Source organism: Condylura cristata, unplaced genomic scaffold, assembly GCF_000260355.1.
Source record: "Condylura cristata isolate star-nosed mole 26May11 unplaced genomic scaffold, ConCri1.0 scaffold00008, whole genome shotgun sequence".
NCBI lineage: Eukaryota > Metazoa > Chordata > Mammalia > Eulipotyphla > Talpidae > Condylura > Condylura cristata.
In genome coordinates, this window is record NW_004567109.1 from 44,421,498 (window position 1) to 44,435,953 (window position 14,456).

Here is a 14,456-nt window from a genome sequence, read left to right on the forward strand (position 1 = left end):
TATATTTTATATATATATATATATATAATTAGGGAACTCGCTATCGTATCTATATGTAATGAAAGGGTTTTGACTCTATGGCCATGATTTTATTTATAAGGTATTGCAATTTCTTGAAATTAACCACATCAAATATTGATAAATTTTGCCATCACCTAGAATATCCCTATTAACTTCTGGAATAGTCATATTCATCAAACACAATGATTGAAACATCAAAAGAGTTGTTGTAGAAACTAGAATGTAAGAGGAAAGAATTCAGACTTTAATGACATGGAAGCTCAATTCAAAGCTACTTCAAACAGAGACTGTGCTGGCCATAAAGTGTCACCCATGTACAAGGGGAGGGGACTCAAAAGCAGTTTGGTGGTGTTATTAATAGACTGTTCTTGATATAATTAATCAAAGGTGGTGTCACATTAAAACCATTCATATTTAATATACTGCCTAATGCCAAGGAAAAAGTGAATTCTGCATTGCTCAAAGGTTGTTTAGCACTGATATATCCTTAAGGGCAGCCTTTAAATAAAAATCGGCAGACACAAGTAGAAGGCCTAAGTCCGAGCTCATGCACTGTAGAGCAGCTAAGCAGGCCCGAAGGTGAGAAACCGGTCAGAGAATTACGACTGGGAAAAGGCAGCCTGCTGCCTACAGACTCCGCAGGCTCACTGTTTTATTTCTACTTAGGTTTATACTCAAGCTGAGAATCTTGTAGACAAGAAATTGAAAATATAAAAAATTTTTGTATGATTTACCTTGCTTCCTTTGGTGGAGACAAAACAAAAGAAATAAGTGGGACTCCTCAAACTAAAAAGCTTCTGTACAATGAAAGAAACAAAATGAAAAGGCATCCTACTGAAAGAGAGGAGCTTCCTACAAACCATTTATGCATCCAAAATAAATAGAGAATTTGTGACATTCAACAATAAAAAGCAACCCCATTTTAAAATGGGCAGACGACCTAAAAAGGAGACTTTTGCAAAGGAGACATTAAAATGATGACCAGATGGAAAGATTGTCCTTTATTTCTTATTAATAGGGACATACACATCGAAACCACAATGAGGACCCACCTCATCCCTGCAAGAATGGCTATAACCCAATAGACAAAAAAACAAGAGTTGAAGAAGATGTGGAGAGGAAAAAACCCTTACACACTGCTGGGGATCGAAAGAGGTACAGCTATTATGGAAAGCAGCATGAAGTTTCCTCAGCAAAATTAGAACAGACATTCCATATGATCCAGTTATCCCAATTCTGGGGAACCATGTACCCTCCATGTTCACTGCAGCATAATTTATAGTGGCCAAGAATTAAAAACAACCTATGTCCCCTCTGGCACGTAAGTGGATAAGAAGCTGTAGTGTTTTTATAGGACAGCAAATCTGTTAGAGGACAGGGGGAAAGGGACACCCCTGAAGCCACAAAAACCTGCCTGCTCTAAGTGGGTTCTGCTATCTGCCACAACAAGACAAAACATATAAAACTTTAATGAAAAGGGACTTTAATACAGTGAATATACAATACGGAACACAAAGAATATAACTTCTAAATCAAACACCTGAAGTTACCCATCCACTCGTGGGCAAAAGTCAACCCAAAAGGGATTGGCCCAAAGCAAGGCCTGAAAGCCTGCCACTAGACTAAAGCACCTTCTGGCAGGGACCCATGGTCAGAAATGGCCAGACAAGTCTGGGAGGAAAAGAACAAAATCAAAATCAATATAAACACTGCCATATCACCTCCCTGTAGGTCTCTCACCCACATCTGCCTTAACCAGTCCAGGGTCAGGAAACAAGCACGGTTCTTCATCACATGCTTGCTGCTCCATAGGGCTTCCTCAGATCTCCTGCCCCTTCTCTTCTTCTCTCTCCTTTTTCTCTGCTCAGCTCCACCCTCCTTCTGGGTGGGGCAGGGAACCTGGAACTTCCCTTTTTCCTAGGGACCACCCCGTTACAATCCCCCCTTTTGATTTTTAATACCACCATATCTATGGTGGCACAAATTTTAGGGTACAGTTGGTAACCAACATTGTTCATGAATGTCCAATAAGTGGAAAATAGTCCATTAGTGTATGTGAAAGGGAAAAAAAAACCTTCTGGTGTATATCAAAACCACAGTAACAGAACAAAACAAAACTTTAAAAGTTGTTTAAAAGGTTCTCTCAACCTTGATCCCAACTTTGTTCAACTTGTATGCACAAGTCATTTACAAATACCATTTTAACCATTTTTGTATTTTTGCATAAAATCACAGGGCAGAATAATCAAGTAGCAAGTTGTTGTTGCTGGCCATGCTGGAGTCCTCCCTACAGGATCAGAGCGAACCATCGATGTCCAGTCCACACAGGCTTCAGAAGCAACATTGGTCTCAGCAGACTCAACCTGGAGTTTCCTCTTCTTGAGGTTACCAGGACTTTTATTTTTCTGGGTCGTCCAGGCCTGCCAACAGAGGCAAGCTTCCTCACCTTCTTTGGAGGTCTCTGGAACCCTACAAACAAAGCAGCAGGTTCTCCTTTTCTTGGTTCAGCTCTATTTGAAGTTCCTGGAGAATGCCAAGCAAAGCCACTGAAACACATTTCCAATTTATTTAGGTTAAGCGAACAAAATTCCCTATTGAAGTTATGCAAAAATACTCAAGTAGCAAATATTACTACCACAATCTTTACACTGTGTTGGTATCAAGGGGAGAGAAAGATAGAAATACATGTTAGTTCTGCTGAAGAAAAATATTACTGCAGATTCTGGTTATTGAAAGCAAAAAAAAAAAAACTTTGAATCAAATGGGGAAAGAAAAAAAAAATACCAGTATCATTTCAAAGGAAAACTTAGCAAAAATCAGTCTGTTCAGTTCTTTGCAGAAAATCTTTTTCCACTGTCAAAATTTCTACCAGTTGAGGTCTTTCTCTGTAAACATTTTTTTTTCCCCTTTCACATGCACTAACAGACTATTTTCCACTTATGGCTGTCATATTGGACTTTCATGGACAATGTTGTGACTGACTGTACTCTAAAATCTGTGCTACCATAGATATGGTGGTATTAAAAATCAAAAGGGGGGATTGTAACAGGGTGGTCCCTAGGAAAAAGGGAAGTTCCAGGTTCCCTGCCCCACCCAGAAGGAGGGTGGAGCTGAGCAGAGAAAAAGGAGAGAAGGAATGAGAAGAGGAAAGAAGAGAATGAAGTAGGATGGAGAAGGAGCAGGAGACCTGAGGAAGCCACATGGAGCAGCAAGCATGTGAGGAAGAAGCAGTGTTTGTTTCCTGACCCTGGACTGGTTAAGACAGATGTGGTGAGAGACCTGCAGGGAGGTGACTATGGCAGTGTTTATATTGATTTTGATTTTGCTCTTTTGCTCCCAGATTTGTCTGGCCATTTCTGACCCTTTTCCATGGGTCCCTGCCAGAAGGTGCTTTAGTCTAGTGCCAGGCTTTCAGGCCTTGCTTTGGACCAATCCCTTTTGGGCTGACTTTTGCCCACGAGGGGATGGGTAACTTCAGGTGTTTGATTTAGAAGTTATATTCTTTGTGTTCCGTATTGTATGTTTACTGTATTAAAGTCCCTTTTCATTAAAGTTTTATATGTTTTGTCTTGTTGCGGCAGATGGCAGAACCCACTTAGAGCAGGCAGGTTTTTGGGGCTTCAGGGGTGTCCCTCTCCCCCTGTCCTCGAGCAGAATTGGTGTCCTATAAAAGTATCAGCCACAATAGAGCACTACTTATCTATAAAAGATGGAATCCTATGAACCCGCAACACAGATAGACTTAATGGGTATTATGCTTACTGACGTTAAGCAAGACAGAGAAAGACAAACACTGTATGATTTCAGCAATGTGGAACATAGAGAAACAAATAAACTAAATTAAAAAAAAATAAACTCTTATACTATAAAACCAGTTAGTGGTTATCAGAAAAAAGGGGTCACTGCATGGTGAAGGGATAGAACTGAAATTTCAGTGGTGAACTCAACGTAGAATATGCAGCTGTTGATTCATAATGAAGTCGACCTGAAACTTAAGTAATATTATGATGTTGTTTTACCTCAATAAAAATTTAAAAGTAGTCTTAGAAGAATGAGTCAGATTAAAAACAAAGGTTACTTAGATCAGAGAATCCAAAATAAGAACTATTTTTTTCCACTTTCTGTCTTCAGCATGGTGTTAATGGAAGGGTGTGGGGTTTGGAACCCCACAGTTCTAAGTCCCAGTTTCACTTACTAATCACATGGCTGTGGGTCAGGCAGACAAGATTTTGAGCTCCCTATCTGCAAACAGAGCTTTAGCTCAAAGCTACTATACCAGTGGCATCAAGCACAGAACCTGAGGAATTTTTATTCTTGTGTCTAGTAGATGTCGTTATTTTTTGCCCAACTGCTTTCTCCTTTCCAATTTCTTATTCTTCAGGATATATTTGATTCTACAATTCTATAGTCATCTTTGATTTACTGTAACACAATTTACAAAATTCTGGTAATGTAAGTAATCCTTAATCTCAAGGAGTTCACAGTCTTGACAGTCATTTAAACAAAACACTAATACCAAACATTGCCTGTTATTCATTCCACATGCATTTTTGAACATTAACTCTAAGGAGGCACAGTGCTAAACCCAGAGAACAAAGGGGTAAAAAGAAAATGCCCCTGTCCTTGTCTGAGCTCCTGCTCTTTTCTATGTGCTCATTCTTTCCTACAGGCACACACACACCATATGAGATGAGTAGCTTTTTTCCCACTTTCAATATCTACCTACATCCTACCTATTACTTTCTTTCAAGCACTCGCATCTATCTTTTCACCAGCCAACATCACTATTGTCCTCAAAAACTATAGCAATAGTAAAAGCAAAATTACCCTGAAATAGGATCTGTTAGAGATCTCTAGCACATACATTCCCCTTACATTTTGACATTTGCTAAGTTGGTAGAAAAGAACACAGGCAGTACTGCAATTACAAGACCCTCCTGTCTTGCCCAGTATTCGCCTCTATGCTATTGAGCTTGGAAGGAGAAGGGGCATGACCTTCACAACTAGGAGTTCTACTTTGCTTCTGTCAATCTTATTTCCCACAGAGCCTTTGCCACCAAGATTGATCAGGCACTCATTACCATTGAACCCTCTCAACTACTCACAGAAATCATCATCTGCTTCAAAAAATGTTGTACAATGTTAAAAACAATACAAAGAACAGTTCAATACTAACAGCAGCTATAATTGTTATAACCCTGAAATAATTGATTTCTTCCCAAAAGTACAAGTCTTTCACCTTCATTAAAATAACTATTTTTGTAGTAGATGGAGAAGCACCCACCTATTAAAACCATCATTTAATTGTATGTAGAAATGAAAATAAAATCACTATTCAACAGAAGAGAAAGCATCCCAAAAGGTTAACAGACTTTTCAAGATCACACAGAGGGACGTTATAACCCAAGTCTTAAACCCCGAAATGTAAGGTGATTTTCCTCCTTACTGCACATTCCTTTTTGATAATGTTGGCACAAAGGACTCTTAATTTCTTAATATATTTACTTTGTAATGACTTTATTGAGATAGGAGTGAGCTAGAAATATGAAATTGACCTACCTCTAAGTAGGATTACATACAGTTCAGCCCTCTGCTTAGAACTGGACATTTCCAAATGCCCATAAATTAGGGTATCACCAAAGATACACAGAATATGATTCTATTAGGAAAACTAGTAATTTTCCCCCTCTATAAAAATACTTCCAGGCACAGCTTCCTTGTGAAGATGAACAGCACATGGAGAGAGCATCTCACAGCTTGCCTAGCAAGCATTCAAGTTCTTTTATGGGGCAGGGTGAGGGCACTCAGGAACCCCCAAACCTGCCCACTCTAAATAGATCCTGCCATCCACTGCATCAAGACAAAACAATACTCTAATGCATAAGACCTTTAATGGGAAGCAACTTTAATGATTTTGTGCGCAATAAGGAGAAGGGAAAGAATAGATAAACTAGTTTTTAAATCAAGCACACAAAATTACCCATCCCCTCATAGTTAAATGTCTAGTCAAACAGGGTTGCCCCAAAGCAAGCCCAGTGAGGCCCCAAAGCCTGCCACAAGTCTAAGGCACCCCCTGGTGAGGATACACAGGGAAAAGGCAAATGAGGCCCAGCAAGTCTAGAAGCAAAATCAAAATCAAGGAAAAAACTGCCATTATTAATTAACCTTCCCACTGTTCTCTCACCCACATATGTTTCCACCAACACAGGCAGAGAAGCAATAGCAACTTCTTCACATGTCTCTTCTCAAGGTACCTCCTCCAGATCTCCCTCTGGCTCGCCCTCCTTTTCTTCCTCCAGAGTCCTCTCCAGCTTCTGCTCCCGGCTCAGCTTGACATCCCCCCCCCCCACCTTGGGTGGGGCAGAGAACCTGGAACCTCCCTTTTCCCTGGGGACCACCTAGTTACAATTCTATTACTCAAAATGAACCTTTGTGGTCAGCTTCATTGTATTTTCAATTATTTATTTTTTTTTCAATTTTTTAAATATAAACTTTAAAAATTAACTAGAAGGACTTGTTTTGTTTTGATTTTACTATTTTAACTATGAAAGGATGCCAAACATATTTTGTAAATCTAGGAATACAAAACTTAAAAATTTTTCCTCGGACTGAATTTTTCCCTTCTATAATTGAATCCATTTGGATAAAAGGAAAAGGAAATTTAGAAATAGATATTTTAACACAGAATGAGTATTCCAACTCACAAAGTCTGAGCAAAGGCACATTAGGAGAGAAGAGCAGGTGAAAAATTTGTAAAAGTTTTGGGCAAGAAATAACATTAAATAAAAAACTTAGAAAAATAATCAGTCACTATAAAATGTTCTCCGGTTGATCAAGAATGACTCACGTAAGCATGCTGTTAAGGATGTAAATGTAAAAAATAAGCTAACAAAATATTAAAAGTGGTCAAAGAGAAGTTTCTTCCTGGCTTTGGGATCTTGTCAGCTTACTTCACAGGTCTGAATCTCAGTATCTGCTTCTGCTAAGAGGGGAAGTGGGGGGAAAAGTTGACTAGATCATGCTAAACCACTCCAGGTGTTTTGATCAACAGATAGACTAAAACTGGGCAGGCTGCTTTCCAATATGGGAGGGGTGGGGGGCAGGGTTTGTTCGGGCTTGCTGTTGGTGACCAGACAGTTCGGGAGTATCCTAGTAGCTTCCATGGGAATCATTTCCACTAGCTGCAGACAAGGAGGTTTTCGCCTTCAAATGGCTAATCATTTACAACTTTCCTATCCACGAGAAGTCTCCCCTCAAGAAACTATGTAAACAACCAGTGAAGTGTTAACAGAGTTTGTAATTTTTTACCCTTGGAGATTGTTCTAGGTGAAGGCCACTAGGGAATGGAGGGGTAGAGGGGAGAAAGTCCAAAATAAACTACATTTGTCAACAAAAGTAACATGGTAACTCTAGCCATGCACAGCAGGGGGAAGGCCGGGCAGTAAAAACTGTATAGTCTGCAACTGCAGGCCAAAGAGGGTAAATTTTACTCAGCTGGGCTGAGGGCAGGAGGCAGCAGGCAAACTCGCAGTCACAGAAATGTCCCAGCGCAGGGCTGGTCACAGTAAAAATCAAGCGGGGGTGGGGGTGGGGGGGGTAGGAATGGGGTGCTAATAAGCGCCCCAGAGCGCGGAGTCAAAATGCTGACCCTATGACACCTAGGGCTGGGCGACAGGACCGGAATGAAGTCTCCCTAGGTGATTTACTGCTAAGTAACAGCATCCCCGAAAGCATAATGACTTCAGCTAACTCCTAAGTTCTTGAGGAGTCAGCGCTGGACAGGAGCACGGCCAAAATCAAGCTCGAGACCATTTGGGCCAGCGGAAAGAAAGTCCTGCACTAGTAAAAGGACTTTTTAAACCACTTACCCGGTTAAATTAGTGTATCAAAACCCCTCTTGGGCTCGCGCAGGTCCCACCGGAAAAAAAAGCGCGGGCCACGTCCCCCTGGAACACTTGCTGGCTCCGCCTCTCCCCGCCCACAGGGGCGGACGCGAGATTCCCCCGAATTCAGAGCGAGAAAGAGGTTTGTCCCTTCTCGGCCACCGCTCCTTTCAACATGGCTGCCTCCAGGGAAAGGCCAGAAATAACGTGAGAACAGACTCTAAATCCCACCACATGGATCGCGACGCAGAGTTCAGGAGATGGAAGTCGCAGTGTCTGAGTAAAGTGGACCTCAGTCGGAAGGGCAGTTTGGACGAGGACATTGTAGAGCTTGTGCAGGTCTTGAACCGGCAAGAACAGTTTTTCACCACCAGCTCCTGCTCTGGCCGCATCGTGCTTCTGGATGGGGTGAGAACCCTTTGTGCCGGTCCAGCGGCCGCCCTCTGGTTTGCGAAACAAGGATCCGTGTGGCCATTCAGTGTAATATCTCAATCCAGACTGTCCTTCTGGTGGAGGGCATCGGTGTCTTTAAGACATTTAAAGGGTGAATTAGATCAGTGTTTCCAGAAGCTTGAAGGTGTTTATCACCTGAGGGTCTTTATAGATACAAATTCTGATTCTCTGAATCTAGGTTGAGACCTGGTATTCTGCATTTCTAACAAGTGGAGTTTAAACTGTTGGCCTGAGAAGATCTTGAGTTATAAAGAGAATTTGATTTTCTGAAATACACCGGAGTCAGGCGCGGCTGCGGTTCTCTTTTATTGATTGAACGTCGCCAGGGTGAAGGAGTTTACTGCCACCTAGTGAACCACTTAATTAACACAGCTCTTGTAATTTTATTTTTTCTCTTAAGAGCATTAGTATGTATTGTGTGAGGTAGTGGTCGAGCCCTCAGGCTTTGGAGTTGACACTGCTCAAGTCGAAAACCAGTTATGAGAATTAGGGGCTATATGACCTTAGGGAAAATTACCTAAACTTCAGGCTCTCCCTGTTCAATAAATGGAGGAAAATAGCTACTTTATAGAGGTTTTCTTTGATGAAGATGGAATAACATGAAACATTTAGCGTATACCTCGCCCATATTAAGTACATTATAACTGTATTAATTTTAGTATTCTCACTGACTTCAGAGAGCATAAAAGCAGCTCTTTCTTCAAATCCCTCACATATCACTTGATGGCCTTCCAGGGGCCCACTGGTTTTTAGATTGATTTTATTGCTTCCTAAGTACTGCCACTCCTGTGCACCTTGCCTTCTCTTTTCTCTGTTCCTCACCACGCACTACTTCTGCCCTATCCTGCCTGGGTTTTTATAGTCATTTTCTAATAGCTCACTGAACTACTAATCTCTCTATCCCTAAGCAATGCGATATATATATGTGTGTGTGTGTGTGTATATATAGTTAACAAATTCACCTTTTAGAAGTGAACTATTGTTCTCTCTATCCCTAAGCAATGCGATATATGTGTGTGTGTATGCATATATATATGTGTATATATATATAGTTAACAAATTCACCTTTTAGAAGTGAACTACATGCCACTCACCTATGCTGAACTCTGTTAGTCTATATTTTTCAACTTCATAAACTCTAAATACTCTAGTTTGCTTGTCAATCCTTTATTCCATTACTTCTCTTCGTGTTTGTTTACTGAAATCTATTTTCTTTTCAACTTATATTTACCTCTTTTTGCCTTTACTCAACTTTGTATTTCCTGAAATATTTTCCTCATCTCAGAATATCTGAGACTTGACTCCCAAAACTTGCTTCTCCAGGGAAACACAAATTACAGGCATTCACTTGGAAGTAATGACAACTTGAATAACTTTGATTTACTTACTAAAAAGCAGTACAAGAAGAAAAATGAAAGGGAAAATCTGGATGAAGGGAATACAGATAAGATGAAACCAGTAATGGCTTTGATTCCTAAAACTTTTGATTTGATGCTGTACTTTGCTAGATGTAGCCTACACATTTGGCCAAGATATCAGCCAGGGCAAGATCAGAAATAGAAATCACTGAGGTCATTCAGTGAAAACCAAAGTAGATATTAAAGAGGAGCATAGTCTTTCCTGGTTCCAAGGCCAGACAGCAGTTTCCTGTGGACCCATTGTATAAATAGTTACTTTGTAGAAATACAGTGATTTAAACCTTGTGGTTTCCTGCATCTTTCCAGGGTCTTGAGGGTAGGATCTGTTTATACCCAAAGTATCTAATAGAACTTTGCAAATAAACATTTTTCCAGATAGTAAACAAAAAGTTGATGCAAAAATACTGCTTTCTTGAAACTCTGATTTTCAGTTCTAGTTCTGCCCTTTGAGGCAGCATATGAAATCTAATCCTGAGATCACAAATTTATGCCTATAGAGACTAGCAACATATTATAAGCATGAGCAGCACATCTGTCAGTTAACAGTGGTAGGTCCTGGAGAGTGTTGAAACAGTGCCATCTTACAAAAAATGTTTTGTTTTTGTGTGTGTGTGTGTTAGCCAAATAAAACAATCCAAGTCAGGCTGCTAGTGTACAGCCCCTTGTAATAATCTCCTTTCTCCTAACAAAATCATGACCAATTTCAGAAAATGTTTATTAAGAACTTTTCCCTCAGTAGACAAATTATTTCATTTCTATCTCAAATTATGTTCTACCTCAGGTAATTACTGGTTTCTTTTTTGTGTATGGGATTAACTTTACCCAGAAACACTGAATTTTTCTCAATAATACTTAAAGTTACCACTTAGGATTATTAATTTAGAATACTTAAAACAAGCTGTGCATTGTACTTACTACTTTTATAACTATTACATGATATATATGACCTCATTTGTTATTTTAGGGTATAAATGGCTTTGAGGTTCAGAAACAAAACTGTTGCTGGCTACTGGTTACACACAAACCTTGTATAAAAGAAGATGTGGTAAGTTTTTATATATAAACTTAGAAATAAACTTTGTAATTCACAGTCACTTTCAATACAGACGAAAAGAAGAAAATTCTTGTTGATTTAAATTCACAATTATAGTAAGTGGAGATTATAAAAGCTAAAGAATAGTCATTACAATAACTGTTTAGGTATATGAGAAATAAAAGTATAATTACCTACAGCTGTTCAACAAAACACATCCTGTTGGACATAGTAGAGAATTCATGGATGTTGATCACATACTGGATCTAAAGTTTGATTTTCATTTCTGACATCTGAGAACTCTGTAACCTGGAATAAATTACAGAAAGAGAATGGAATTAGGAGACAAGGATTGGCATTAGCTATGTATTACTAGCACACTGATGTAAATAAATTATTATTTACCTGATTGTTTCTTGAAATTTTTCATGTCTGGGCTAAATGAAGTTTTTGAAATTAAAATACTTAAGTGAGTTAATCTGAATTTGTATTTGCTAGGGAATTTATATTCTCAGTGAATTTAGAAATCTAATTGTAACTGTCTTAAGCAAAGGTGATAGTTTATTTCACTGGAAAAGACAGGAGTAGAGCTGGCATCAAGCATTACTGGTGCTGGGATTGAAATGTCTTCAGAGTACTCCATCTCCACCTTTGGGTACTGGGTCTCTCTGCATATTTCCCTTTGTTCTCTTGCTGTAGATGATCTTTGTAGAAAGAAAGGCAGATGTCAGCAATCCCAGCAGAAAGACTTCCAAAGATCCATGCATCATTCTAAAGGATAATTCTGAGTTATCCTGCTTGGGTTAGGTGTTCTCCCCTCAGAAGCAATTATTTTTGCCAGTAAAATGGAATGCTGTCCTTGAACAGCATGTTATATCACTGATAGTATGCTAGCAGGAGGAATAGGTGACAGTCACAGTTGAAAATCTCACCAGAGTCACATGTTAGGAAGGATGAAAGCTGATGCTGGGGGATACTGGGAAAACAAATAACAACTTCCTTGTAAAAATTCTAGCTCGTTGCATTGTGGCTAAACTTCAGTCTAACAAAATGTTTATACAGAACTTCTAATGTAGCCTTTACATGTTTTATTCCTCAATAAAAATTTATTAGAATAATAGTTTACTTTGTGAAGGTATGTTAGAATGAAGTGAAAGATGGGAGGATTGGGAATCAAGTGTTTTCTTTTTTTTTTTTTTTTTAAAAAAAAAGCATGTTAATAATTTTTTGGAGACAGAGGACCAAGAAAACAATGAAAAGTCATTAGGGAAAAAACAATATACTGAATGGGTCTGAAAGTTTCTGGAGAAAACTGAGCCATATATGATGCAGCAGCATCAAAGACCAGTATCATATATTTGTGTCTGATGCTAAGGTCTTTCATCTGTTTAGATCGCAGCTCTGAAGAAAGCGAGTGGGGATGCCATTTTGAAATTTGAACCATTTGTTCTTCATGTGCAGTGTCAACAGTTACAGGATGCACAAATTCTGGTAAAATTTTATAATTATACTTGGATTGATAGGCCTGTAGGTAGAATTGATTTTAAACTTTAAGTCCACAAAAAATTAAATGCAATGTTACTTTAACTTTTTTTTTATTATTATTTAAGTATAGATTGGGATTATAAGTTTTTCTGTAGTTTGTAGAGCTAAGCAGTTTTACCTGATTGATTAGATTATCCGAATTTTAACAAGCTTACTTTCTTACAGCATTCGGTGGCAATGGATTCTGGTTTCAGGAATTCAGGCATAACAGTGGGAAAGAAAGGAAAGACTATGTTGGTAAGATACCTGTAGGCAAAAAGCAATTCTTTTGAGCATGAGGTGATCCATATTATTAAATAACCATCTAACTAGACTTTTAATTAAACTCCTGCCTTTTGTCTCTCCCTCCTCAAATGTTTTTTGCCATTTCCTTGCAGATAAAGTTCTTTCCTACAGATAAAGTTCAAAATTGTTAGATTTACATTTTTTTTTAAAGATTTATTTATTTATTCATATTGAGATGGGGTACAGGCCAGAGATGTGGAGGGTCTGAGGATTCACCAGAGACAGAGAGGGGAGCAGAACAGTGACGAAGTACACTGCTGAGGGGAGCAGCGGGCGGGTCAGGAGAGGACTGCCACTCCATGTGGAGCTCCTCTGGGGTGGGCAGGCGGGAATCGAACTCATGGAGAAGTGGCTTAAGCTTCTTAGTGCTGTGCTTTAACCCGCTGCGCCACCAGGGAGGGCCCTAGATTTACATTTTATAGTGATGCTCTGTGTTGTCATTCTAATTAAGGCCCAATTTAATAACTAACATAATGCAGTGGAAAGATTACAAAGTCTAACTTCCTCTATATACATACTCCCGGTACCCCCACTATGCTCTATGAAACCATGTATGCAACTCTTTAATCCTTCAGGGCATGAATTTTCTCAGGGTCCAATAAACTACTACACTAGGGCTATATCTATGGTATGGCTGGATCCCACTATGCCCATTTGATTAATTACTACCTAGGATATTTACTGCTTGCCTGGCATATATTGTTTGCTTCGATCTACTTCTGATTCCACCTCTGTGGGCTTTCCTATTTTCTATCTAATTTAAACAAATAACTTATTTTTCAAATAGAAGTAGCTTACAAAAGTCACCTATGAAGTATGTCTAAACAGAAGAAAATCAAAACTCATGGTCCTAGTTATGTTCCCTCTCACTACCCATATATCTGGTGGCCCAAGCAAGAACAGAGCCACTGTTGTACCTTCCTCTCTTTTCTGTGTTCAGTTAGTTACAAGTCCTATCAAATCTGCTTCCAGCATATCACACCTGATTGGCACCCCGCCCCTTCTTGAGCTGTTATCATCCTTCACCAACCTTGTCTTCTGACTGGCCTTCCTGTTATCCATCTTCTCCTTCAGTCCGTCCAACCAATATTGTCGGAGTCCCTCTTTAAAAAAAATTCAGGATCTCCAAATATTTTCTCTGATATTCAATGCCTATCACAAACAATTTTGCATCTACCTTATTTATGCTCTTTTCCCACTCGCGCATGGATGCTCCCGCTACGCAGAAATACAGTGTGTAGCTCCTGTCATAGCACTTTTGTGTGTGGTAATTCTTTGCTCACCTTTTTATTTCCTGTTGTAGAATGTGAGGTTTAACGGGCAGGGGTCGTGCGACATTTATCATAGATCCGCACACCTTACATGAGGCCTCAAACAGTGCAGATCCACAGTAAGGGTTCATTCAGTCAATTTTTTATTCCTCGTAATAGTTTTTGTTGTTCATCGTAACGGATGTGTTTAGATCTACTTGGGAACATGATGAAGTGTTTCATTAACAGGATTACTAAGATTGGCAAACCCTAATGCAACCACTTTTTAAGATAGAAGAGGCTTACTCTATTCTTATAAGCACATGACTTGGACAGTACTAAGAGGCTTTTTGGCACCCAGTCTATTTTCCCTGGAAGCTTCTGTTGAAATTTCATTTATTTTTTTGCTTTAAATAGTGTATTACAGCTTTCTGTGCTTTAGTGAGATTTAAACAGTTAAAGTTATTGGATTCTTTGATACTGTCTACTTCTCTAAAAGATAATGCGTAGAATGCCTGTTTTTATACATGCCTTTCTATGATGGGAAAATCTATTTAACCTCCTTGGA

At 39.2% G+C, this 14,456-nt stretch overlaps 2 protein-coding genes across 4 annotated transcripts in view; one reads left to right on the plus strand and one right to left on the minus strand.

The window, feature by feature from the left end:
- CRYZ (crystallin, zeta (quinone reductase)) overlaps window positions 1-7,986 on the minus strand; it is a 40,305-nt gene extending 32,319 nt beyond the window's left edge. For all 3 annotated transcript variants that reach the window (XR_001145266.1, XM_012722667.1, XM_004679126.2), the window contains exon 1: window positions 7,890-7,986. The gene's annotated coding sequence lies outside the window, so the exon portion shown is untranslated. The remainder of the gene's footprint in view (window positions 1-7,889) is intronic.
- Window positions 7,987-7,993: 7 nt separating this feature from the next.
- TYW3 (tRNA-yW synthesizing protein 3 homolog (S. cerevisiae)) overlaps window positions 7,994-14,456 on the plus strand; it is a 13,616-nt gene continuing 7,153 nt past the window's right edge. Inside the window, exons 1-4 of the mRNA XM_004679521.2 lie at window positions 7,994-8,312; window positions 10,740-10,820; window positions 12,201-12,299; window positions 12,519-12,590. Of these exons, the coding sequence (XP_004679578.1) occupies window positions 8,139-8,312; window positions 10,740-10,820; window positions 12,201-12,299; window positions 12,519-12,590 (426 nt within the window). The 5' untranslated portion in view covers window positions 7,994-8,138. The remainder of the gene's footprint in view (window positions 8,313-10,739; window positions 10,821-12,200; window positions 12,300-12,518; window positions 12,591-14,456) is intronic.